General features: G+C 38.2%; 3 protein-coding genes across 3 annotated transcripts; 2 read left to right on the plus strand and 1 right to left on the minus strand.

The window, feature by feature from the left end:
• Window positions 1-302: 302 nt before the first annotated feature.
• Window positions 303-10,478, minus strand: LOC109677266 (histone H2A type 1-C). Its single transcript, XM_020153345.2, has 2 exons — window positions 9,907-10,478; window positions 303-462 (listed from the first exon to the last, which is right to left on the minus strand). The coding sequence occupies exon 1, from the start codon at window positions 10,466-10,468 to the stop codon at window positions 10,013-10,015; it is 456 nt and encodes a 151-aa protein (XP_020008934.1). The 5' UTR covers window positions 10,469-10,478; the 3' UTR covers window positions 303-462; window positions 9,907-10,012.
• A 213-nt stretch (window positions 10,479-10,691) lies between these two features.
• LOC109677420 (histone H2B type 1-C/E/F/G/I) lies at window positions 10,692-20,952 on the plus strand. The gene is made up of 2 exons (XM_020153411.2): window positions 10,692-11,132; window positions 20,653-20,952. The coding sequence occupies exon 1, from the start codon at window positions 10,743-10,745 to the stop codon at window positions 11,121-11,123; it is 381 nt and encodes a 126-aa protein (XP_020009000.1). The 5' UTR covers window positions 10,692-10,742; the 3' UTR covers window positions 11,124-11,132; window positions 20,653-20,952.
• A 140-nt stretch (window positions 20,953-21,092) lies between these two features.
• Window positions 21,093-23,868, plus strand: H1-6 (H1.6 linker histone, cluster member). The gene has a single exon (XM_020153332.2). The coding sequence runs from the start codon at window positions 22,607-22,609 to the stop codon at window positions 23,234-23,236; it is 630 nt and encodes a 209-aa protein (XP_020008921.1). The 5' UTR covers window positions 21,093-22,606; the 3' UTR covers window positions 23,237-23,868.
• Window positions 23,869-27,342: the final 3,474 nt, after the last annotated feature.

Raw genomic sequence — 27,342 nt, forward strand, 5'->3', positions numbered from 1 at the left:
TATATACAGTTTGCTTCCTTGCAAAAATGAAAAGAGGTGACATAAAATATATTCATTCATTCTTGACTGCCATCAGCATAAATTGATATAGCATAAATTAATATACTTTTTATGCATGAAAAAGTGTGATCAACTAGGAGATGTGGAAGGGTAGATTATTAATATGTAATCATTTGGACCTTGTGAATGTATCACCTATTTAAACAGTTAGACACATTTCATATGCAAGAGAGCTCCTTTCCATAATATTTTCTCCTCCAACCCTTCTTCCTTTCCAATTCACATACATAAACACAAAGAAATAAACCTAGAGTAAGTTTTTAATAGGAAAAACTTTGTAAATACAGAATCAGTCATGATACAGGCACATTGATACCATGCATCCATTTATTTCTGAGAATTGGTGTATGTAGCAGGCTGTTAGAATCCTGGCATCTCTCAGTAATAAGAAGCTTTTGAAACCTAAGGAAAAGAAGATATCAAAGTAAATATATTTGGGAATCTCATTCTCAGTTTTCTTTACATCTACAGAAAAACTTACTAACCTTTTTTCATTCTAATGAGTTAGCTTTTGTAGGTATCAGCCCTTCTCACTTCCTCATGTATGAACTCTCCACTGCTAAAGTACCCAGCTTCCCAAGGAAAGATGTTTTCATTTTGCTTCTTAGATACGGTTTCCAGGTTTAGCAATTATAAAGAGAATGTCTGGTTAAAATTGAGTTTCAGATAAATAACAATTTTTTTTGTTGTTTTTTGAGTACAGTGTTTCATGCAATACTGGGGCATACTTATAATTAAATAATTAATTGTTGCTTATCTGAAATTCAGATTCAAACTGGTGTACTGTATTTTATCTGTCGAACTTATCCTAAGATGCAACCTGGAGGAATTAGGTTAAGTGCACTTACCTCATTAGCCCAGAGTGACAAACAGTGGCTGGCTTAATGTTAGCCAGTAGAATTTCAGTGATGATAGAAATGTGTCTGTATTCATTGTATCTAATGCAATAGTCATTAGCAACTTGAAATGTGGGTAGTGAGACTGTGAAACTGAACTTTTAATTATTGAATTTAAATTTAAAATGTTACAGGTGGCTAATGGCTACTGTATTGAACAACATAGCCTTAGAACAAATTTTGCTACTAAATTGAACACTAAGTAGTGACTGAAATGGTTCACCACACAGGAATATTTCATAGGTCCCTATAGATTAGCTAGGGAATTCTCCATTCTGCTCATATATGTTTTGTTGTCAACATACTCATTCTTGTTATTTGTGCCAAGTATGTACTGAAGATTTATTGTATGGGAAGGATATGAAATGCCAGAGTACAGAGATGACTAAGATGTCAGGTTTCAACAAACTCTGTAGATGAGAGCATTAACAGGATAATCCCAACATTAGAATGTAAAAAGCTATGCTCACTTATTGTACATAGAGTAGACATATTAATTGGATGAAACAGCATTTATTTTGCCATACATACCATGTGACCCTTTTTCTCCCATGATTTTCAGCAAACATTTATTAGCCATCAAACCAGAACATATTAGAAGAGGATTTTTTTATGCATGATTCAGTCATAGAGAACAGGCCCTTAAAAGAATTTACACTGAGGGTTGTCACAAGACACTAAAGATGAAGAGGTTCAGTGCAGAAACTGGGGGTGTTGGGGGGAGGAGTAGAGTGTGGAAAACCCAATTGAGAAGAAAAAAAGGAAGAAAAAGAAATAGCAAATGCAGTGCACTTCCTATTTCACTGTGATTCTGGTAGGTAGATAGGGTGAGCAGTCATTGTTATACAATAATTCAGATAACCATGTACTGGACAGTGAAAGGGCTTTCTGGGATAGGACTTCTATTGTGTGATTCCTTCACCAGATATTTGAGCACCCACTAAGTGTCAGACCTTTGGTAGATGCTGGCACATAACAGTGAATAAACAGACCAGGTCCTTAATGGAACAGAGTCTAATGGGAAGAAGTGAACAAAGGACCTGATGAATAAAATCTCATTCTATTTTAGAGAATCTAAATGGAATTTTTTTTCAAGACAGAGTCTTGCTAAATTGCCTGTAGGGGTTGCTTACTTTTCTTCTTTCTTTTTATGCTTTAAGTTACAAAATCAATAGAATCTCATTTTAATACTTCACATACAGATGTTTATATAGGTTAATAATCTCTCCTTATCCTATCTAATCTCCCCTCCTTGAGATAAGTAATGTTATGGGTTTTCTTCCCTACCTTTTTCTGTCTTCATTTATTCTCATCAGTTGTATATGTGGTTTTGTCTTGCTGTCTTATTGCTTTGAGTAGCTATATAAAATTCTACATTGTAGATGTGTGACACATTTTATGTCAGTGGTATTCTTATTTAGGTTATTTAGACAATTTACAGTTATAATTTGATATTTTCTCATTATAGTGTTAAAAAAAACATTGGGGGGCATTCATTTCTAATTAACAAATACTTCCCTTTCTGAAGTATCTATTAAGAGTTTAGTAGAAATTGCCAGGACAAGTTCTCAAAGATTATATGACGGTGGCAATTCTTCCTTATCCTTTGCAGTCCTGACTTTCTATCTGTAGGTGAGAAATGGTACACTTTTGTTCCCCTGTTATGCATAGCTTAATTACTAGGAAGGGTAAGAGGGTTATTTTTCCATATGTATTGACCATTTGACTTTAATAATTAAATAGGGTGTTTTATAACCTACTTAATCTATTAAATATTATGTTTCTGCCCTCCCACCAACATTTTGCAGTCCTCAGTCAACTGGGATCATTAATCTTGCATATAATGTTTGCAAATCTTTTATCTGAATGTATTGCCCATTTTCTACTGCTGTCTTTATATATATTGTGTCTTAAATCTCTCTTATGGCTTATGTAATTGTATCCTGTCTTATTTGTTTTTTTGTATTTCCTATTAGCTTAATAACATCCTTGTCCCAAAACACAGACACACACACACACACACACACACACACACACACACACACACTCACAAATACACATATTAAGATATACAAAGGGTCTTTTAAGATGCCATCTGCTTATTTATATTCGATAATTTTAGATACTTTCCAGGTAGGTCTGTTTTGTTAGGTCTGTCTGAGAAAGAGCTGGAGACCTGAAGATTGAAAATGAGCTCATCAGAAAAAAAAGTCAGAGGATGGGCATTTCAAAGAATGACATCAATAATGTAAAATATCTTAACCAAGGTTAGCTGCTTGGTGGGAAAAGAGACCAGTATGGTTAGAATAGAGCAAAGGAATGAGGTGCCCAGAGGGTAGAATTGGTCCTTATTGGCCCTCCAAGTCAGAGTAGGAAGTATTGATGATCAATTTATACATGTATTGGATTTATGGAGATGAAGGAAAGGTAGCAAGTCTCACTCCTAGAATGTTGACTTGAGCAAATGGATTAATAGTGTTATTTACTGAGTTGAGTGGACTGAAATGGACACCAGGCTTAGGGAACCCAATGTTAACCCTTGGTGTCTTGGAAGTGTTCAGATTTCAGGGCCTGGAAGAGTTCCATGTATAAATTTGGAGATGTACTTTGCATTTCAAGAAAGGGATCAGGACTAGAAATGTAAAATTGGAGGTTTATTACATAAGATATTTTTTGAAACTACAATATTGATGAAACCATCAAGGAGATAGAGTAAAATTAGGGACCTGAACTAAGTTCTAAGTTTCTAAAATTTACAGCACATGCCAGTCTGATCTTTTTCAGATGAATATTTAATGCAAGGACAATTTTCTGTGGCATGAAGTGAAAGTTCCATACTTTTAGCTCTATCAATAAATATAAGAAGGAATGGATATGCTCTACAAAAAAGAAAGAAAGAAAGAAAGAAAGAAAGAAAGAAAGAAAGAAAGAATGCATATGCTCATCTACTTAGTGCCCAAGAGATAACCTATAAGTCAGGAAGAGGGCCTCACTGGAAACTCACTGTGCTGGCATCTTGATCTCAAACTATTCCTCAGGAATCATGAGAAAATAAACTTCTGTTGTTGATACATCCCAGTCTGTAATATTTTGTTATTGCAGCCCAAGAAGACTGACAGATTTGAGTACCAAGACTTTGGATGCTGCTACAACAAATACATAAAATTGTAAAAGTGTAAAAAGTGGCTTTAGAACTAGGTAATAGATAAAGACCTAAAGAATTTTGAGGTTCATTCTAGAAAAGTCCATTTGCTGTGAGGGCCTGTTGGTAGAAATATAGATGTTTAAGATGGTTCTGGTGAAGGGTCAGAAAGAAAAGTGAAGAGCTACAGAGAATGCTTATATTTCCTTAGAGCATACATAAATAGTCATGACCAAAATGTTGGTTCAAATTTGGACATTAAAGGCCTTTCTGAAGTTCTCAGATGGAGATGAGGGATAGGTTACTGGAACTGGAAAAAATATGATACTTGCTATAAAGTGGTGCAAAACTTGACTGAACTTTGTTCTAGTGTTTGGTAGAAGGTAGAATTTATAAGCAATAAAACTGGATATTTAGTAGAGAAAATTTCCCAACAAAGTTTGGAAGGTACAGTTTGGGTCCTCCTTAGTATTTTACTCCTTTTAGTAAAACATTAGAGAAAGGAGATGAATTGAAGAAAGAATCATTACACAAAACAGAATCAAAATGGAGAGATTTGGGAAGTAGTCTGTTTATCTATGTTGTGGAACTTGAGAGAGTGTTCTTTTTTTTTTTTTTGGTGGGCGATTGGGATTTGAACTCAGGGCTTTGTGCTTGCAAAGTAGGCAATCTTCAGTTTAAGCCTTACCTCCGGTTCATTTTACTGGTGTTATTTTGGAAATGGGGTCTACTGAACTTTTTGCCTGGGTTGGCTCATGATCCTCCTGATCTCAGCCTCCCAAGTAGCTTGATTACAGACATCAGCCACTGGTGCCCAGTTTGAGAAAGCTTTTCTTAAAGAGGTTTGGTTGAGTAGCCACTTGATAAAAATATCATGGGTACAACTCATGAACTTAAATAGCCATCTCAGCAGAAGGCCAAAAAGAGAGATGTGATTACACCAGCAGAGACACTGCCAGTTTAACTAAAAATAGAAAATGGAAAGGAATGAGCAAGGTTGTCAGGCTTTTTGGATTCTACAGAACAAGACCATAAAACTATCCAGCTGTGTCACCAGCAGGCCTGAAAAGCATCAAGTCATAGAAGCTTCTTCTCAAGATTTAAGACCCAATGGACATTTCCTTTTCAAGTTGTGAACTTGTTTAGGAACTACCACCTCTTCCTTCTTTCCTATTTTTGCCTTTTTGGATGGAAATGCCTGTCCTATACCTGCTCCATTGGATTTTAGAAGCACATAACTTGTCTGGTTTCACAAGTTCATACCTGGAAAGGAATTCTGACTCAGAATGAATTGTTCTTTGAGTATACTCCAGTCCAGATTTAGATGACATAAATGACACTTTGATGACACTTTGGATTTTAGAATTAATGCTGTAATGAGTTAAGACTTTGGGGGCTATTGAGATGCAATGAATGTATGTTTTATAAGAGAAGAACATTCTTTTCTTTTTTTTCAGGCTGGGGAGAAATGTTGTGGATTGAATTGTCGCTCAAATTTATATGTTGATGTCCTAAACTCCAATTTGACTGTTACGTGGAATCAGGGCCTTTTGGGGGCAATTAAGGTTGGAGAAGGTCCCTAAGATGGGGCTGTAATCACATAGGGTTGTCCCCTTATAAGAAGTGAAAGAGACATCAGAACTCTATCCACTCACACATTGAAGAAAGGCAAGAGAACACATTGTGAAATGGTAATTATCAATAAGACAGGAAGACAGCATTATCAGAAGTCAACCATGTCATCACCTAGATTTTATACTTCCAGTCTCTAGAACAATGAGAAAATAAATTTCTGGTGTTACCAGCAGTCTGAGTTGAATACACAGTGAAGGAAGTTGTAAAGGTTTAAGCACCAACCAACAGCCAAGCAAACAGCACATATGCTTCCTTCAGAAAAAGAATCAACTGAAAGACTGGGTGCCTAGTGTCTCATGTCTGTAATCCTAGCTACTTGAGAGGTTGAGATTAAGATTTTGGTTCCAGGCCAAAATTTGTGAGACTCCATTTTAATGGAAAAAAGCTGGGTGTAGTGACATTTGTTTGTCATCCCAGTAACAGCAAAAAGCCTAAAATAGGAGGACCATCGTCCAGGCCAATCTTGGCCTATCTGTAAAATAACCAGGAAAATAGGGCTGGAGACATGGCTTAAGCAACAGAGTGCCTGCCTTGCAAGCATATAAGCCCTGAGTTCAAACCCCAGTAACATCAAAAAGAAGAATTAACTAAAAGCAATGTACATAAGTTCTGAGAGGTGGATTATGTCATTACAATATATTGGAATACAATGAAGTTCTGATGTTTTTCCAGTATGGCTTCTTTTTGAAGATGAAATGGCTATACTTTTTCTTGCTTTAAAAAATAGATTTATATTTATTATTAATAGGTTTTAGGGATAAATATAGGTGATGACTATGCTTTAGTAGGTTTCATCATGATTATTAATCTTACTTTTTTTGTTACAATATTAAGGTACTGGGATAAAATACAGGTAGGAGAATCTAGTGACTGAATATGAGCCCTTCTTCTTAGTTTCAGTGTGTATGGAAAATACTCAATTAAATTTCTAATTTACTTTAGTAGCCTTCTAATATACATGCATTATATGAAACAGGAATATACAAATTTATAATTACAATTTAGGATTAACAGATGATTAGCCTGTAAATGGTAACCTAAACCTAACTTTAAAGTGCATATGATTTTTTATAACTGGTTATAAAACATACTTGTGAAAATAGTTCAAATGATATAGAAGAAAAGGAGTGGCAATGACAGATAGAGTAACAGATATTGCTAGACAGATCATTTTGAAATTTAAAAAGAAATGACAACTGGTAGTACTGTGTTAAACTGACATGATTTGTTCAGGATACCTTATATGTCCAAATACAGATTCTTCCTTAGCCTCACATCTCAGTAAAACCATAAGATTAACTTTGTCTCTGGTGCCTGCATATCCTCAGTAATTGGGAGATCTGGGTGTAGCATTCTCATCAATTTGCCACAATTTAAAAACTTCCAGGACCCTTGAGGAAAGCTAGATGGAGACCTACTCAAGCACTGGAAACCAATTGAAGCTACTGAGATTTTACTGTGCACTAGAGAATTTTCCCCAGGAGTAACAAGGGCTTTTAGATATAAATAGTGATGCTGCAAAGTAGAAGGTAAAGAAGTACATTGGAGATGGGGAGCTAGGACAAAGCTGTGACTGCCATCCTTTACTTGGGCACATGGTCTTACCTACACCTCTTAGGTAAAAGTTGGTCAACTGGCACCTTCGCTGTTTCTCTGAAACTTCTCAGAAAAACTCTCAACACAAACTGGATTAATAGGAGAAATTTGTATTGGAAAGAGAAGAGCAGCATTAGTCTATTATGTACTTGATGTCTTCCCTAGTAATAAACAATCTTTTGAACAAAATGCATCCTGGCTGCATAGCCACTGATTCATTCAGGTCAACATTTACTGAATGCCTATTTATTAAGTGTCTGTTTTATTCCAGGGTCTCTGCTGACTATGACGATTGTAACAAGATAGGTCCTTGACATTATGAAGATCTTGCTGGAGATCAAGGTTAAGAATGTTCGCAATGCATCATTTATTACTAAATAATCAAATACAAAGCTTTGTTATTGGAACCCAGAGGAGAAAATTCAAATCTCAAGTCTTCTGTATCTCTTTTCTTTATTTGCCACTCTGAAAAAAAAATTGTATAACCTTAGAAAATCATCTCCCTATCAAAGTCCCTTTGTTTCACTTGTCATACTCTAAATCAAAAAGGTACTTTTTCTCTCCCTGTGTTTACCATGCTAACACATTGCAATTATTTATATAATATATATAATATATAATTATATTATATAATAAATTATTTATATAATATATATTTAAGTTCTTCATAGCGTTTAGGAGACCATCACTAACGTTCTGGTATGTGAACAAAATTCATCCAGTGTGTCTTGATTTTTAGTTTCCATTTTTCTGGCAATAATTTCTTAGGGAAGGATGGTTGTGAAATAACCAAGCATTAGAAGTACTGGCTTCTTGACCTTGGGACTTAAGACAACTTGTTTAAATTCTGTTCTTTGGTTTCCTCAACATGAAATCTACAAGAGAAATAGAGTTTATCTCTTACATTGTTGGATTAAATGAATATAATGGAAACCAATAGAATGTTCCAGGCACACAGTAAATGTCTAACTAGCCATCTCTCTTGACCAGCCAGTGTTCTAATTTCGACACCCACACTGCTGAGCCTGTTCTTTTCATAGCAAGATGAGCAAAGATACAAGAGATGGAGGCAGAAAAAAAGCATGTAGGCCAAGGTCACACCTAGGAAGTGTGAGAGCTGAGTTCAAAGCCAATTTGGCAAGTAAATGAAAAGGACCTCAAATAAAATAATTCTGACTTAAGGATCCAAAGAAGGGAATCGGAAGAGTTCTTACACACAGGAAATACTGAGCTGAGAATTGCAGTGCTCACAGCAGACACAGCCAGGAATTCACTGTGAAAGCCAGACCTCACGAAAGTCTGATGATTGTAACAGCTCAGAAAATTCTAATATGTGCCCATCAAGGTGACCATTTGTTTCTGCCACCTTGCCTTCACAAATCTTCTGGACCTGGAACGTCAAGGGTGGCTGGATTGAGCTGAGAGTTGGCTGCTTCTAGACCACTGTCATCAAAGCCTTACTATCTGCAAAGGAGAAGGCATGTATGTCTGCAGGAACTAACTTGTGCTGTATTAAGAAACAAAGCAAAGCAAAGCAAAGCAAAATTTCTCCCACCGCTCACTGATTTGGATGCTAGGAATGAAATGATTTTGCTGAAAATACTTCCATAGAACCAAAAGAGTCTGATTATATTGCTGCTCTGCATGACCAGTTTGACCAGCGAAAGCATGGGTAAGCAACAGTCCCCTGGATTTCCCTTCCCTCATATTGCCATTCAAAGCTCAACCCATGCCATTCTAAAAAATTAATTTGGTGAGACCAGGAACCCAGGAAAAGAGCCCAGGAGGATTTGAACTGTCCGGGATTGCCACCTCTTGTATTTGGAACTGTTACCAGGTTCCTAGAAACAAAGGCTTTGGGAGGCCTATGGCCCCAGGCCAACTGCTTTTTGAGTTGGGAAACTAGGTATTCTAGATTAAGATTCCAAATATTGGCTGGTGCTGGTGGCTCACGTCTGTAATCCTAGCTCCCCAGGAGGCAAAGATCGCAGTTATGAGACAGCCAGGGCAAACAGCTCGGGGACTATCTCAAAAACATCCAACATAAAAAGGGCTGTTGGAGTGACTTAAGTGGTAGAGCTGGACCTGCCTAGCCAGTGATCCAAAAAATAAAAAATAAAACAAAGAGTGAGAATTAAACGCAATTTCTTGAATGCCAGGCACTTTTTAAGGTTAGGAACATTAAAATTGGAAGCGCCTACATCCAATTTACAGGATAGGACTGAGGTTCCCTCCCACTCAGGAAATTTGGCTTCAAGAACCTGAATGTAAGGCGACCATTCCAAACAAAAAAACAAAAAAAGCGCGGCGGGTGTGTGGGGTTAGATCTTAGCGGTTCTCAGGGCACTCTATTCTCTCCATAAGTTCTGGCTGAGCGTTACTGGCCATGGGCAAACACTGACCATACAAAATGTATTGTTGGGCTATCACTTAGTACGTGCAAAAACAATTACCTGATTTGTTGGTTTTTTCCCCCCCCCCACAGGTAGACCACTTCCTAAACCCAACCTTTTTCTGACAAGAACTAAGAGTATAACGAAATTTTTTACTCGAACACTTGGGGCAAAACTAGCTTACCTTATTATTTAGCAAGTGACTTTAGCTCTTTCTTTGGCACATTGGGGGGCTCTGAAAAGAGCCTTTGGGTTTGAAAGCGTTTCCGGAAACTCAGATGCCAGTCAGATCACTTGCCCTTGGTCTTGTGGTGACTCTCTGTCTTCTTGGGCAGCAGCACCGCCTGGATGTTGGGGAGGACGCCGCCCTGCGCGATGGTCACTCGGCCCAGCAGCTTGTTCAGTTCCTCGTCATTGCGGATGGCCAGCTGCAGGTGGCGCGGGATGATGCGGGTCTTCTTGTTGTCCCTGGCCGCGTTGCCAGCCAGCTCCAGGATCTCGGCCGTCAGGTACTCCAGCACCGCCGCCAGGTACACCGGAGCGCCCGCTCCCACCCTCTCCGCGTAGTTGCCTTTGCGGAGCAGGCGGTGGACACGGCCCACGGGGAACTGCAGGCCCGCGCGAGAGGAGCGAGACTTTGCTTTGGCGCGAGCTTTGCCTCCCTGCTTGCCACGTCCAGACATTTCAAGCGGACACACCCAAGCAGCTACACCACAAATACAGAGATCACAGACAAACAAAGTCATGAAGTGTGTACAACATGGCTGCTTTTATAGACATTTCCTGGGTAGTAAATCCGACTTTCCAATTGGCTAGGGCAAACATCTGCCATCTAACCAATAGAAAATCTGTATTTCCATTCCTTATTTGCATAGTTCCGCCCATTGATGACAAGCTGTTATTTTTCTTCCAATTAACTAAGACTCGCTCTGCATCCTTCATTAGCATAAATGCCCTATAAATACCAGAAATTTGCTTCCCTGCTACATTGTGGTTCCGGTTTTTTTTAGAGCTCTAAAAATGCCTGAGCCAGCGAAGTCCGCTCCAGCGCCCAAGAAAGGCTCCAAGAAGGCGGTGACCAAGGCGCAGAAGAAGGACGGCAAGAAGCGCAAGCGCAGCCGCAAGGAGAGCTACTCCGTGTACGTGTACAAGGTGCTGAAGCAGGTCCACCCGGACACCGGCATCTCGTCCAAGGCCATGGGCATCATGAACTCGTTCGTCAACGACATCTTCGAGCGCATCGCGGGGGAGGCGTCTCGCCTGGCGCATTACAACAAGCGCTCGACCATCACGTCCCGGGAGATCCAGACGGCCGTGCGCCTGCTGCTGCCCGGGGAGCTGGCCAAGCACGCCGTGTCCGAGGGGACCAAGGCCGTCACCAAGTACACCAGCTCTAAATAAGCCTGCCAAGTAAGCCTTCTACACTGAATCCCAAAGGCTCTTTTAAGAGCCACCCACGTGACCACAAGGAGAGCTGTGTTTTAACAGCAAATTTGGCAGGGCGGTTAGTTAGTAAAGGTTGCAAGGAGCGAGGCTCAAGTGCAAGAGCGCTTACTTGGTTTTTGCATCGCCCCGATTGTTAATCGTTAGGTAATTTTTAACGTCTCAAGTCAGGTGTAAATGCTGTCTCAAGTTACCGTTTCCTATTTCGTCCCTTAGTAGTTTCATTTAAATGCCTGCTCGGTGTCTGGCACTTTACTTTTGTGCTGTCTGAGCGTTGTGGGGCTTGTAAAACTCATGAAGTGCTGGGTTAAGTTAAACTATCAAAGGTACCTAAATTGGAAACAAGTATTAGAACAAAGATGAGAGTCTAGCGAGAAGCCATTAAGCTTGGCAGTATCTTTTATCCACTTGGAGGAAAGAAATTCCTGGGCTCGGTTTTCCACCTTCCCTTAAGCATTTGGATCTTTTGTATGCAAAATTTTTTGGTTTTTTAGATGAAAAAACAGCACTTTAACACATCTGTTTAGTCCACAACACACTTTCAAGTGAAGTTTGCTTTCTTCATAAGATTTTGGAGAGTGCAAGAAAAACTTGTTAAAAGGCAATAGATTCTTGCAATTCTCACAATTTTTTAAGAAACAAGGTTTAGGTCTTCAGTCTAATGTTTTCTATGACGCTTGGAATAGTATAATAAATCAAGGTTCACTTTTGTTTGTCAGACACCTCCATGTGAACTTAGTTTTGCATTTACTGGCTGCCTGACTTGGAAGTGTTACCTGAGATTCTAATGAGAAATGACATACTGAAGTAATTTAAGGTGAAAGTGCAAATGCTGGACACTAGCGAATGTTTGTCAACTTGCTCTACAGGCAGTTTCCAGAGTCCTGGACAGCTGGGTTTTTATGCCCCAAAGTGGTTTGCTGAAGGAAGAGACTAATGATGCCCAATTCAGTCCAAACTTTCCCCTGCTAAGTAATCAGCTTAAAACTATAAAGTTCAAACAGGAGTCTCTCCTGCTTTCTTTCTCGTAAATTTTGGTTTTGCCTATGCGTGTTGAAGTAGTTCTATTGCTTATTTTCCCCCCAAACAAGTAAAGAGACTAACCAGTTACTCCTAGACTTTTAACTATGGAGATTCCACCAAGATATTGTTTGTCCTATATTGTGGCCTGAAAAACTGTTCGGCCTTGGCTTTTGCATGATAAAACTTTATTCTTGCCCAAGTTTGTTTCTTCTTGTTTTTCTCAATTTGATAAGTTGGTGGTAAGGACAGAGAATATGGTTCGCTTACTAATTCTTTAATGCTGTTTGGTGCTGGAGAATTTTGGTATTCTCTGCATTTGAGGACCACAGAATTAGCATGTTGGGGTTTGTTTTTGTTTTCTTGGTCTTTGCTTGGATCTACTGTGTTTCCTGTTTGTGTTTGCCTCTTTTCTCCTTTGAAAATTGTGTGTGTGTTGTGTGTGTTTACATATTGAGTCAGTGACACTCCGAATATAAAATGGCTGCCTATAGTTCCTTGATGTTAATAGTGTTAAATGTTACAAAGGACTTAGGACAAAAAGCCAGGGATACACAATCTTTGTCTTAAAGTTTGTGATTCAGGATTTCCAAATTATCATCCCTTCAAGTTTTCTTTTTATATAAGGTTAAAGAAGAGAGAGGAAACATCATTAATTGGACTTCTGAGTCAGTAAAACGGAGTGTGCTTCAAGATTTAATACTTTTTAATATTTTCCTTGATGAGTTTATTATAACCTAGAATTTCTTACCAAATTTAGAAGATAAGAAAATTACTCATATTCTTAATAATAGTGGTCTCTAAAGGACCTCTGATTTTAATTACATGCCTTTGTTTAAAATACTTAATTGACACCTGTGACTCTTTTTAATCTACTTTAATGTGTTGCATTTGTACACTTATCCCCTCTAACTTGCAAAACCACTGAGAATATTTTCTATTTTATGAATACAAAAAATTTTGAACAAATTGTGTACCTTAGCAGTAAGTTAATAAATTATAATGTGAACTTAAATTTTAATTGGCATATATTTTCTAAAAAAACACATCAGTTTTAATTTAAAAACTCCAATTTTTCTAAAAATTCCAAATGCTTGTATTTTAAAGGTGCTGCCTTTTATTTATTTATTTTTGCAGTACAGTTGTTCGAACTCAGGGCCTTCACTTGGAGCCACTCCACCAGCACTTTTTTGTGATGGGTTTTTTCAAGATGAGGGTCTCATAACTTTTAAAGTTATAACTGAAAGAAAAAAAGCTTAACTAAGTTTAATTAGTGGTTAGTTAACAAATCGTAAGAAGAAAACAAAAATATTGTTATTAAAACAACTAAAATATCCTTTAGCTTTAAAAATAACTAAAATATCTTTTTATTGCTGGAAAACACTTATTTCTAATCAAGATTTCTTTTTGGACAAACTGACTTAATTTTTCTTTAAAACGGTTTGTGTTATGATGTTAAAATGGTAACTTAATAGTTTAGTTTACAGAAGTCTAAAGTTTACTTTATAAGAAAATAATTTGAATTTATTAAATTCCACTGTATTGGTTAGATGAGCAAACATCACTTGATTTATAATTTAAAATTATTACATATGCATTGAACTAAATTAAATCATAATGTCATTTTAAAAATGGAATAAAGTTTTATAACATTAAAAAGTGTAAGAACTCAGTATGTCAGCTTAAAAACTGAATTCACTGTTTATGATAATTTTAAGTACTTTGATGAGTATTAAATTGAATCAATTGATGCCTAATCTTTGGATGCCTGTATAATTTCTGACTTGGAGATCACAAAATACAAATCACTAAAATGTTTGCTCTGTGCAAGTCTCCTACTTTTATGCAGTTTATTATGACCATTGACTAACAAGTTAGAAAACGTGAGGTTGACTTAGGAGAATCTCTTGCCTTGTCACTTTAGATTTGTAAAAGGGATAGGTACAGAATATGCATGTGTGGGCCTAGAAGACCAGGCAGGTTTTGGATGGCTGCCTGTTCTCCTTGTACCTCCAAGGAAACAGAATTGCCTGCTCTGTTTAAGGGCTGTTGTTAATACACACAGGTTCTCTAGCAACAGGGGACAACAAATACACACAAGATAATGGCTATGTATACTCTACTTTTTAAGGAAGTTGATGCTGTTTTGTGATGTAGTAACTTCAATTTAATATGTATTGCCACTCCAAATAAGACTGCATTTTCTTTTTTTAATGTAGCCATGATTTGTGTTCATATCTTAATGTAATAATCACTTTTCTCTTACAAGCCTATTTTTTACCTATCCTAAATTTCAGCTTTAAATTCAAAGTAATGAAACTATTTAGATGCCCTTTACACCAAAAAAACTATTTTTGATGTTTCCTTGATTGTCATTTGGCAATAATTTTTCAATACCATAAAGAAAGGTGGACTGCTGTAATAATTAATTGTATTTGATAGTTTCTAGAGAATAACTAATTATAACTGATTTTTTTAAATGCTTTGAAAGTCTGTGGTCTATACAAAAACAGAACTATTCATACTAAATTCTACTGAAAATAATGTGTAAATCTAATATCCTATTTCTAGGTAGTCTGCAGGGTTTTTTTCTCTCCTGTTTTTGTTATATAAATCATCTCTTTTGATTTGGTTGGATGAAATCAATCATTTAATAAACCTTGCACACAAGTAAAGATGTGTTAATAATTAACTAAATGTCCTTGAGTTACTGTTTGATAAATTTAAGCACACTGAGCCTGTAGGGTACTAATAATTACCCACTCATAAAGACATGAGAAGTATTGAATGAGATAGCAAATAAAGAACACTTGTCTCAGAAAACAATGCAATGACTGCACAGCATTGTTCCGTGATGAAAAAAGTGAAGCCTCTGGAGACAGAATCTCCAAATTTGACTTGTAGCTCACTGCTTTTGAGGCAAGGGATATACTATCTCAGTGCCTCTGTGTCATCTGCTCTAAAAGTGAGTGAAGATTAAAGATCTTTAGCATATACAAAGCACTGTGTTTGTAGCTGTTTGACAAAGTTTGTTTATATCCATCTAGGCAGCTTATGATTGAATGTCTTGGTAGGAGTTAATCTGTCATAAATGTTGGATTTTTACAAATTACTTGATGTACAAATGCCAACTGATTGTATTAAATATACCCAATAGGTTGAGAGAAAATGCAATTTTTTTTCTTCTATGGATACTTTTATCTCCCTAGGCATATTCCTAAAGATTAAAAAAAAAAATTGACCTTGACTCTTCCAGACATGGAAAGGTATGTAGATTCAAGGATTTATCAGACAATACCAATAATTCTAACTTAATAATTAGTTTTTCTAAACCTTCTCCTTGTGCAATGCTGGATGACTAAGTATAAAATTAAATTGGGTTAAGTACACAGCTGTCTGTGACCTTTACTGCAAGATGTAATAGACTCTGACTAAATTCTTTGAACTCAAAAAGTTAGTTTGACGTATCTTCAAATTAGGAAAAAGGAAGTAAATCTGGAGAATAATAAGCTACTTTCTTACAATACCTGATTTCTGAGGAGAAAAAAAAGGAACGTTTTTGACTCACTTGAAGACTCGTGTTGTCACGCAATGAACAGTTTGTAGAATAATTTGTAGAAAAATCTGGACTCATCTCACTATAGTTGCTTGTGCTCCAGTATTAGAAAGGATAAAGGGGTAGAAATGATGCACTTATCTCATTCTGAGGGGATAGACTTACCTACAGGAGACAGCTCTGTGGTAAATCCTTGACCATATCATTTACAAACCTAGGCTTATACTTTGATATCTCGTTCACATTCTCCAATAATAAAATAATTCAAAGAAAAATAAGTTGGGCATGGCAGTACGTGCCTGTAATCTCAACACTCAGGAGGCTGATTCAGAAGAATCACAAATTTGAGAAGTTAGCCTGGACTATATAGTGAGACCCTGTCTCAAAATATAGACAGCGAGATAGATGATATAGATATAGATAGATACATATGTATGTACATATGGATACCTATGTGTAAATACATATGTTTGTATATTTTTGAGTAAACTTTTGTTCTTTTTCTTTTCTCTTTCCTCTCCTACCCTTCTCCCTTGTTTTGTTTTCTTGTCCTTAGTTTTCCTTTTCGTAACTATTACTGGCCCAAACTCAGCTATAAAACAGAATATAAAAATACTGAAAATTGGGCTGGCAGAGTGGCTTAAGCAGTAGAGCACCTGCCTAGCAAGTGCGAGGCTCAGTACTAGATTTTACAACATACACATTTGGGCTTTAATGTACTGAAATAAATGTATTTCTAATAATTAAGAAAAATTAACAATAAAATTATTTAAGAATTTTAGAGGTGATGCACTTTCAGATCATGAATAGAAGAAAACCTGCTAGCCTATGGTGGATGGAAAATGCTCAGCAGGCAACAAAGTTAGGGTTTTTAGATGGTTTGAAAAGAGCATTCTAGATTATAGACTAAGACTCAGAGACTGACTTTAGCCCAGTCAATTCTAAACATAAATAACGTTACATAGAATTTTAATCAACCGAAAATGAGGGGAAGTGGCAGTGGGCCTCCATCCTGCTAACATGTGAGCTGGGGCATCACAAGTGGTCTAGAATGGTCCTGAAAGAGCTTTACCTTGCCTTCAGGGTGCTCCAGAAACACCTGAGATGTACATAGCTTGGCAGGCTCTTTTGGGCCTCTTCTGCTCCTCTCTCTGTCATGTTGTGTATTATAGTCCTTTATGTACACATATAGCTTTTCCTGGTTTCTTGCCTTCATCACATGCATGGCATCCTCTTTTTGACTTTTATTTTCCTTCCTTTCTATCTGCCAAATTCTTAGTCATTTTCCAGGCATCTGCTTGGCTGCTGCCCTCCCTGGGAGGTATCTCTGACCACCTTCTCCCAACTGCTCTATGTAATCATTTCACAGTTTTCATTTACTTATTATGCTTGTTTACCTGTCACCCTCAGTAGGTTTCTGAGTTCTTATTTAGTCACTATTATATTCCTATGATCTATCTCTGAGCTGGATACACAGTAGGTGCACAAAAATGATTGAACTGAGCAATTCATTCAATGCATTTAAAGATATCATCTATGCATCAAACATTGTTCTGCATGGGTACATCTGTCAGTGAACAAAGAAACAAAACCCTTTTCCCCAGAGATCTGGGACTAAAGTAATAAGATAGAAAAACATAAGTATCTGATGACATGGAGAAAACAAACAATGGAGCAGGGTTATGGAAATGAGGACTATATAAGAGTGGGGAATTGCAATGATGAACCCATGAAAGAAATGTTGATCATGAGACTTTGATAACTAGGAGTCTAAATGAAGCCAACTAATGTTTCATAAGCTTCAATGTGTTTGAGGTTTGCTGGATGATAATATTTATTAATTGTTGAAGAGGAGACCAGATGTGAAGTTAAGGCCTAGGCATAATGGTCTAATGGGGTCTGTGGACCCCATTGGATGGCAATGTTGAGTTGTTTCAATAGATAAACCAAAGATCAAAACTTGGTAAGTAATACTTACTGTTGCATTAAACAGGCCCTCAAACTTAGCAGATAAAAACAATAGAAGTTTATTAATCCATTATATAATGTCCCATCATGGGGAAGGGATAAGTTTCTGCTCCACAGTCTTTCAGGGAGAAAGTCTCCTTCCATCTTGTACCTTGGGTGTCTTTGGGTCCTTGGCTAGCTCCTCCCCATCAGGCCAGCAGACAGTAGAAGAAAGAACAATGCTTCTATGAGAGAGATTGTCATCAGCCAGGTCTGGAAGTGACTTCCCTTGGCAAGAACTCACATACCTGCCAAGGAAACAAGGAAATACAAGCTGACTATGTGACCAAGCAGAAAAACAGACAAGGTTTGATGGATGAAGACAAAGCACATTCTGTCAGTCATCATGTCCTGTTCTTTGTTCTCCCTCTCATCTCCTTTCTCTTTCCCTTTTTTTCTTACTCTTTTCTTCTATTAAAAGACCCCACAAGGGCTTCTTCCTTATACAATGTCTATCCAAGATTATCTGAGGATAGTCAGGGTCTTGGGTTGATTTAAGGAAGAGACTTTTACCCATTTCTTGCTTCCTTGAAGGACCATTGTCTGACTCTTGTTCCTCCAGCTGCTCTGGAGCCACCATTAGAGGTTATCTCCTTGGGAAAGGACAAAGTTATTATTCTCTTGGAGTCACATCTCTGCTGCGGAAGACAGGTAGCAAGCAATAGTTATTATAAGTAATTATACAGAATGCAGGAAAGGAATAAGTTCTGGAGAAAGGGAAAAGGTAAAACAGGGAAAGGGGGATTAGGTAAAGATATGCTGATATCAGTATGAACATCAATGCATGTGCTTCACATGACAATAATAGCTTACTGTGGTATAGTACTTCAAACATGCCAGGCACTGTCAAAAGTGTCTTACTATAGTAACTCAATCCTCAAACAATAGCTTGTTGGTTGGAAAGCATAAAGGAAGCCCTTGATAGGGTGGCAGAGTGGCTCAAGGGGCAGAGTACCTCCTCAGTAAGCATGAGAGACCCTGAGTTCAAACCCCAGTACCACCAAAAAAAATGAATGCCCTTGAGAGATAAACCAGTAATAAAGAAAAGTGGAAAAATAAAGCCCTATTAGTTCTATCTTTGAACTGTTGTGAGTATATGTCTCTCTTTCCCTACTATCATTTTTACTGCCCTGATTATAGGTGTGAGATTAGGAAGATGGATCTGAGTGTGAGCACTCAGAGGGAAAGTAGTCCTTAAGTTTGGCGCCTTTTCAAGAATATATAAGAGAACATGTACACTTGCATTTGTTAAGAGTACTGTTCTTGTAGAAACAGTGAGTTTACAAAGTACACTTTTGAACATCAGAGTTTACACCTGAGTTAGTAGAGATCGTCAAAGACTGTGCCCCTCAATAGCTAAAGAGAGAGGATTGCCTCCCCACGTCCACCTCCACCACTACTAGGCTCTTTGTCCAGGTAAATCTTTGTCAAAAACTATCTAAGTATAATTTTGACTACTTCTTTTTACAAGTACATGCAAAAGGTGTAACAGAAATCTCTGTTTCTAGAAGTGATGGCCTAGGTGTTAGTTGTGTCAAGCATGAATCACAATCACAAGCTGTGGGAATAGCTGAATGTGGGAACACTTGTCACAGAAACCCATATCTTCCTGTCAGACTAATGTAACAGCCCAAATGTATCAGAGAGGCTTCTCTATTAAGCAAATTCTGCATGTTTCCTTGGAGTGAATTTGGATATGTAGATAGCATAAAATAAGGTTTGCCTTTGTTTGCTTAAGAAAAGAAAGAAGAAAATACATTTTAAAACACTCAAAAAAAAAAACCCCAAAAAACAGATGAAGCATTTATTGGGCAGTTTTCCATTAGATGTATTTCATTTGACTTCATTTTTTTATAAAGGAAGATGAAACAAGGCGGATCATGGGGGGGACTTCCTATAGCAGCTGCTTAGCAGGATGTGCACTTGAGAGAAGGGTGGAAGGGAGGCTTCTGGAAACTGTTAACAACTGCCCCATGTGTAAATAACAAGCACAACCTCTTCAACCTGTCATCATTGAAGGACCTTTGGCATTTTTCACAGACAGTTCTGCAGGACTCCTGGCTGAGCCAAGGTACCCATCTTAGACTATCTCTACCCCTTGACCTGAGTCATTGGCACCTTTATGAAAATCCCTAACTCCCTTTTTTCACCTGGCAAATTCCTACCCTTCAATATTTGAATGAAATTCGCAGGACACTGAGTAGGTCACATCCACCCTTTATTTAAGTGCTACAGGATGTGGGTTTACTGCAGAGGCTTACTATCCAACAGCTGTGTCACCTGGGGAAGTCAACTTGCCTGTATCTCAATTATCTTATCTATAAAGCAGAGAGAATGATAATAGGTATTTCATAAGGTTGTTGCAACAACTAGATGCATTGGTAAACTTCTTATGGTTTGCATATGAAATGTCCCTTATAGCCTCGTGTACTGGAGATTTGGTTTTGGTGAAGTGATTGGATCCTGAAGGCTCAGATATAATCAATGGATTAATAATCCTTTGCTGGATCATGATATTATTGGGAGGTGGTAAAAAAGTAGGAGGTGGGATCTTTGGAGGAAGTAAGGCATGTCCTTGGGGCTATATTTTGCCCTGGCTCCTTCCTGTATTTCCTCTGCTTCCTGGCCACCATGATGTGGACTGCTCTGCTCTGCCATGCCCTCCCCACCATGATGAACTGAAACTTATGAAACCACAAGCCAAAAATAAATGCTTCCTCCCTTAAGATTTTCCCTCAGGCAACTGAGTTAGATACCTAATTCGGGTATCTATAAAGCGCTTAGAACACTGGCTGGCACAGAGAAAACACCAAATTAATGGTAGTCATTATTCTTCTTCTGAAAGTCAAGTACAATAGCAGGTATCTGATGAACTGAAGTGAGTCAATCTCTCTTTTTTTGCAGGAGGAGCAAACAGACTTCTGACATATCTTTTCTACACTTGTCACTACTGGACACTGTTTCATCTTACAAAAAAGACAATGAAAATGAGTGATACTACAAGAAGATAAACAGCAGTAGCTATAACACTAGTTTTTTTCCCCTTAAGAATAAAAATATTAAATGTTCATTATAGAAATTTGTGAAAAGAGAAGCATGAAGAAAATTACTTTTAGTAGCCCTTATTCTTTCTATTCTTTCTATATGCATGAGATAACTATATGAATATGTATAATGTACATATAATAAATATTATATGAATCAGTTGTATGTTATGGTATACATATTTCTAAGGTAACTACATATGGTTACAAACAATTGTTTAAGAACGTATAATATTCATAAATGTATCACTGCTTATGTAATTAGTTCTCTGTTGACTATTTTGAGTCCTATTTTTGTGGAATAGAGATCATGCAAATCATACATCTTCATACATAAATCTATTTTTTTTAGGGGAAAACTTAGGTCAACAATAGGCACAGATGGCTGAAGTTATAGCTCAGTAGTAGAGTGCTTGCCTGTCATGCACAAACAAGACCCTGTGTTCAATCCTCTGCACTGCCAAAAAAAAAAAAAAAGAACCAATAAATAAATAAACTGGTCATGTTGGTGTATGGCATAATATCAGCACTTCTGAAGTAGAGGCAGGAGGATCGTGAGCCCACACTACAAAGTGAGACCCTGCCTCAAAAATAAAACAAAAACAACCTCAATGGCTCCCTGACGTGCAGAATGATTACCAAACTTCTCATTTCTCACACAGGCATTTGAAAAATCTTCACAAGATGGGCCTTATGGTGTTTTCTTAGATTATACTCTTTCCTCTGCCTCCTCCAGCAAGGTCTGACCTTCCTGAGCAAACTCTGAACTGCAGACCTCATGGGAATATACCAGACATTCTTTCAAAAAACACTTTTCCAACACATCTGCACTATACACCTACCAGCAAGGTCTTCTTAGAAACTGGATCTGTGATTTCCAAAGGGCTCTTCAAGGCCTCTTGTTTTTCAGTTAATCAGGAGCATCGACTGTGTCTATTTTTCCTGGGTAGGTAAAGATAGAAGAAGGGGAACGTTGCATTAATAAAATGAGAAGCAAAACTCAGTTGAGGACACCAGCTATTCCCTGCTATTACCCCATCCTTGAGGGTCTTCCATAAAGGTTCAGAGAGTGGGGAGCAGCTTTAACCACAGACAATTCACATGCTTTGTGAATTCTGTTGTATTAGGATGGGGATGTGGCTCAAGTGGTAGAAGGCCTGCCCAGGCAGCATATAACTCTGAGTTCAAATTCCAGTACCACCAAAAAAGAAAAAAGAAAATATCATAGATTGTTTGCATAAATAAGATATACCCTGCAGTTTTTAGATACTTCTAGCAATATAGTTTAACTTCACAGAGAGACAGCTAAGACATCTGTGTTACTTCCCTCTCATATATAAATAATTTTCAATAAAAATTGTGACAAGAATAATTTATTTTCTTCACCAAGTAGAAGCCATCGCTATGGAAGACCACTTAGAAGACATGAGATAAATTTTTTGCTAGAAATTACTCTTGAATTTACAAAGAAAAGAGGGAGTTTTGTTCTTCTCTGTGAAGTTGGCAGAAAATCGAGGTCTTTCTCAAACAGTTTTGGCATGCAGGGTCATTTGTCACTGAAATATAAAAAAGTATGTGAAGTCTGGGTCCCCACGGATCATCTGGTAGGGGAACCTAGTAAGTTCTGTACAGAGCAGATTTGTGGGATCCAACTTTTGGGGCTAAAACAAACACAAATGCTCCTCCTCCGAGGGGCGGGGGCGGTGTCTGAGCAATGCACCAATCACAGCGCGCCCTGCCCTATATAAGGCCCTGAGGGGCAAGCGGTATTTTACGCTTGTCGCTGGTTATTACTCATAGGTTTTGGTGTTGGTATGTCCGAAACGGTTCCTGCAGCTCCAGCTGTTCCTGCTCCGGTCGCTATGGAAAGGCCTCCAGCCAAAAAGCGAGGCAAGAAGCCAGTTGGTCTGTCAGGTGCCAGTCATAAGGCCCGGAGTTCTTCAGTGTCTACGTTGATCACTGAAGCTCTCTCGGTGTCTGAGGAACGGACAGGGATGTCGCTGGCGGCCCTGAAGAAGGCACTGGCATCTGTTGGCTACGATGTAGAAAGGAATAACAGCCGCATCAAGATTGCTCTAAAGAGTTTGGTGACCAAGGGTATCCTGGTGCAGACCAGAGGTACTGGTGCCTGTGGTTCTTTCAGACTCAGCAAAAAGGCTGTTCCTGAAGGCAAGAGCAAGGTGAAAAAATCGACCAAAAACAAGAAGCTGGGCATATCTAGGGACTCGAAATCCCCAAAGAATGCCAAGAACAACAAGGGCGTCAAGAAGCCGAAGACTACGCCGAAGAAGGTCTCCGGGGGCGGAAGGAAAGGTGGTGGTAAAGGAGCTAAGAGCATTCAACAGCGGAAGAGCCCAGCCAAAGTGAGAGCTGGGAAGCCCAAGGGTGGGAAGCCGAAGATGGCCCTGCAGAAAGGAAACCCTCGGAAAGCCGTGTCCAAGTGAGGAGCGCTAGTAAAAAGGCAGCTTTCGAAGAACCCAAAGGCTCTTTTAAGAGCCACCTAAATCATTTTAAAAGGGTGTGAGACTGACAAGGCGAGTCGCCTACGAAGTTGAGTGTAATGAGGTGAAGTTAAGGTAGGTTTTGTTATTTATAGAACTGGGTAGTAAAAAGCTACGGTTGCGCTATAGGAGTTATTCCATGCTGCTTATTATCTTAGATGTGCGCTAGCGAGTTACAGTGAAATAGGGCATGGAAGGGGTAGAAACGAGCGCCACTATGTTCTAGAAATACCAATGTCAAGGGAGGAAGTGGAGATCAGTTCAACTGAACATACCTCACAGTTCAATTTGTTAATCCCTTTTTCGTGTTGCATTCAGCATTCAGGTTTTTTTTTTTTTTTTAAACGTCATTCTAAGGGTTTCCTGGTCAAACATTCAAAAGAGCAGTATGTATTAGTCAAAATAAGAGGATTTCCTGAGTGTGACTGATAAAAATACTATAGCAAGTTCAAGACTGAATTAAAAACAGTACCTCCAACAATAAAAAACCTTGAGACTTCGTACTATTACATTTCTGGAATGTTAACCAAGATGGGCTTATATTACTGTTGTATTTTATAAAGGGACTTAATACTTTCTCGCCTAATAATCATATATATGATTATATATGTGATTATTACATATATGATTATTATATATATATGATTCATATATATATATATATATATATATATATGAATTTGTAGACTTTATCAGACTGCTAGAGAACACCACAGGATGAAAAATGTTAAAAAACCTAACCTTTATGGAAATGTTTGTGGCTCACAATTGATAAGGCCTGAATTCAACTTTCCTAAAACACAAAAAAATTGTATCAGGAAACTCAGGGTCCTAGTTGAAGTACTTTTATTTTTAAATTTTGGGGTTTTCTCTTAATTTGTGGTTTAGCATTTTTTAAAATTTCTTTTATTCATATGTGCATACAATGTTTGGGTCATTTCTCCCCCTTTCCCCCACCCCCTCTCTTTCCCTCCACCCTCTCCCTCTCCCTCTCCCCTCTACCCCCTCGCTTCCAGGCAGAAACTATTTTGCCCTTATCTCTAATTTTGTTGAAGAGAGAGTATAAGCAATAATAGGAAGGACCAAAGGTTTTTGCAGGTTGGGATAAGGATTGCTATAAAGGGAGTTTACTCACATTGCTTTCCTGTACATATGTGTTACATTCTAAATTAATTCTTCTCGAACTAACCTTTTCTCTAGTTCCTAGTCCCCTTCTCCTATTGGCCTCTGTCTCTTTGAAGTTTCTGCATTAGTTCCTTTGCGCTGAGGACATCAAATGCTATCTTGTTCTTTTTGGGTTTCTTGCCTATCCTCATACCTCCCTTGTGTGCTCTCACCTCATCATATGATCAAAGACCAATCTCCTTGTGTTTGCCCTTGATCTAAAGTCCGCATATGAGGGAGAACATACGATTTTTGGTCTTCTGGGCCTGGCTAACCTAGCTCAGGATGATATTCTCCAGTTCCAGTCATTTACCTGCAAATGATAAGATTTCATTCTTCATGGCTGAGTAAAATTCCATTGTGTATAGATACCACATTTTCTTAATCCATTCATCAGTGGTGGGGCACCTTGGCTGTTTCCATAACTTGGCTATTGTGACTAGTGCTACAATAAACATGGGTGTGCAGGTGCCTTTAGAGTAGTGGTTTAGCATTCTTAAGGACAATCATGAATATTGAGACCATGCTAATATTTGTGTATTTGGGGCCTTGGTGCTATGTGGTGCATTACTTGACATATAAGGATGTTCTCCAGATGGCTCACCAGGCCCTTGCCTCTCTGGACTCATTCGTGTAATTCTTTTTGATAAATTGTGTACTCAAGTTGAAAAGGACTAAATGATGAATCAATCTCAACCCTTGCTGTGTCTGGATATGATGCATGCTGTGCTCCTATGAGGTTGGGATGTGAGGATAGTGTCAGAATGTGGTTTATTTGCTTGATATCACAGCCTGCAGGTCTTTCAACACCTAGATTGGGTTCTGTGTATTTTTGTTCCTCTTGATTTCAGCACCTCGCATACATCGGGTTTAAAACTGTTCCTCTACTTCTGAGGGCCCCCAGAAAAACTTTCAGCACCCCCAGGGTTTTCTCATAGATGAGGCCAAAGATGCCCTTCACACCACCACGCCATGCTATCTAGCTCTTTGATGGGTAGCTCTTTGACTGGAAGGAGAGGTACAGATTTCCTTATGTTGAAAATCTTTTATTTCTTTTTTGTTTTGCATTATTTTGTGTATGCACCTGCAAATTGAAAGTAACCTTATCAAGTCAATGACACTGAGCAAAGAGCTGTTAGTTTTTTGGTGGGAAGTAGAAATAATATCTAAATAAGGTGAGTTAATATGACAAGGAACGTTCCCCTTTTATCACTTTTAATATTCCTATTCAAACCAACGCATTTTGACAGCCTTTTTTGTGCTGTCTCTGACAAAGTTCTGCCCCTAAAAGCCCTATGTTTGGGAAGAATAAAATGTGGACAAATAATTGCAAATTAAAACTTTGTAAACGTTTTCTTCTACACAAATTTCTTTCTCTTTCCTGTCTTGGTTCAAACATTTATTGAGTAACTTCTTTTTCTGCAAGTCTGTGAGAGAGGCAGGGAACATAGGCTAAGCTTGGGGAATCAGTTGACCTCTCTTCTGGGCCTGTTATGCCCGTCTGATCTGCCCACAATTCCAAACGTGCTTCCCTTCTTGCTTTTATTAATCCCCTTTCAACCTGCTCCAGCTTTAGAAACAAGGCATATGTTTTGTAGAGTGGGGAATTAATTGCAGTGTAGGGGTAATACTTGATTAAGGTCATTACAAAGCCTACTGAGGTCCTCCCATGGGTGGCCTTTGATAAGAATATTGATGTTAAAACAAGGAAAATGCCTTTTTTTTTTTCTTTTTAAGGCAGAAGAATTAAGACTGAATGTGGTTTGAAGAAACTTCTCAAACCAAAATTTTCTCCTTAGCTTCGTGCTGCAGCTTTTGAAAATTTCCACAGTAAGAATCACTATTCTTTTAAAAAATAAACGAAACACCAACAATCCCCCTCCCCCATCCAGTTAACGAATGTTTATTGTCAATAGCGAGAATGAGACTATAACCTGAAAGATACAGCATACTTTAGCCTCAGAATTTGTCACATAAGAAAAGACACAGAGAGGAGAAAAGAGACCCGGAGAGGGCAGGTCATCTTCTGCCCCCAAACTGAAAGTTTTTAGGAACTGGACACTCCCCACTACAAATACTTTATAGCAGGAGATTTAGCTAAGAAGGAACTTCAAACATTACGTAGTGGGGAGGAGGGGGCAGTGTGGCAGGAAACAAACTTAAGGAAGCTGGACGTGAGAAGGGTCACGTAGCACTGAGAATAAAGTAGCCAATGAAATAGTACGTAACCATATACTTCCGTAACCTGCTTGCAAGGGTATATGAGGCAAGTCCCCTTTGTTCTCGGGGCTCAGCCTTTGGGCTCCAGTCCGCGGAGTCTGTGCTGGCACAATAAAGCGTCGCTTTCTAGGGACCTGCCTCGGTGTCCTGTCTCTCTGTTCCAGAATCCCGCAACAATTACAGAGCAAAAGTGCAAGGCCTGAGGTCATCAGTGGAGCTCTGAAATCTCAACATCCTTTTTAATTCACAAAAATAGAAGTATAGTGTATACAGCATGACAATTTTGGGCAAAAATACCTGCTGTGAGGTCCCTGAAACACATGCAAGCAAGTGCCACCTTCATTTGAACTGTTGGTCTAGATTCTCTTTTCCCCAACTTTATTTTGCCTATTACGTCATTAATAACACCTCACTTTTATTTTGATAGTTAATTTATTCCTTCTTAAAAATTTCCTACTTCCAATAGTCTCTGATTTTTCTCCATGATAGTGACTCAAAAATAATGGATATTCAACAGAAAAATATACATACACACACACACATACAAATATATATGTAATTATGTATTTTAAATGGTCCTTCTACTGTAGAAGAGAGTACAAATATTACCCAATCATGTGGCTTGGGAGACAGAGTGGCTCCCCCCTGAATCTGTATGGCTTCCT

This window comes from Castor canadensis, chromosome 8, assembly GCF_047511655.1.
Source record: "Castor canadensis chromosome 8, mCasCan1.hap1v2, whole genome shotgun sequence".
Taxonomy (NCBI): Eukaryota; Metazoa; Chordata; class Mammalia; order Rodentia; family Castoridae; genus Castor; species Castor canadensis.

What these genes read in the sequence shown, in the direction of transcription:
- LOC109677266 (XM_020153345.2), bottom strand. Translation starts at nt 10,468, where the DNA reads ATGACTTTGTTTGTCTGTGATCTCTGTATTTGTGGTGTAGCTGCTTGG.
- LOC109677420 (XM_020153411.2), top strand. Translation starts at nt 10,743, where the DNA reads ATGCCTGAGCCAGCGAAGTCCGCTCCAGCGCCCAAGAAAGGCTCCAAG.
- H1-6 (XM_020153332.2), top strand. Translation starts at nt 22,607, where the DNA reads ATGTCCGAAACGGTTCCTGCAGCTCCAGCTGTTCCTGCTCCGGTCGCT.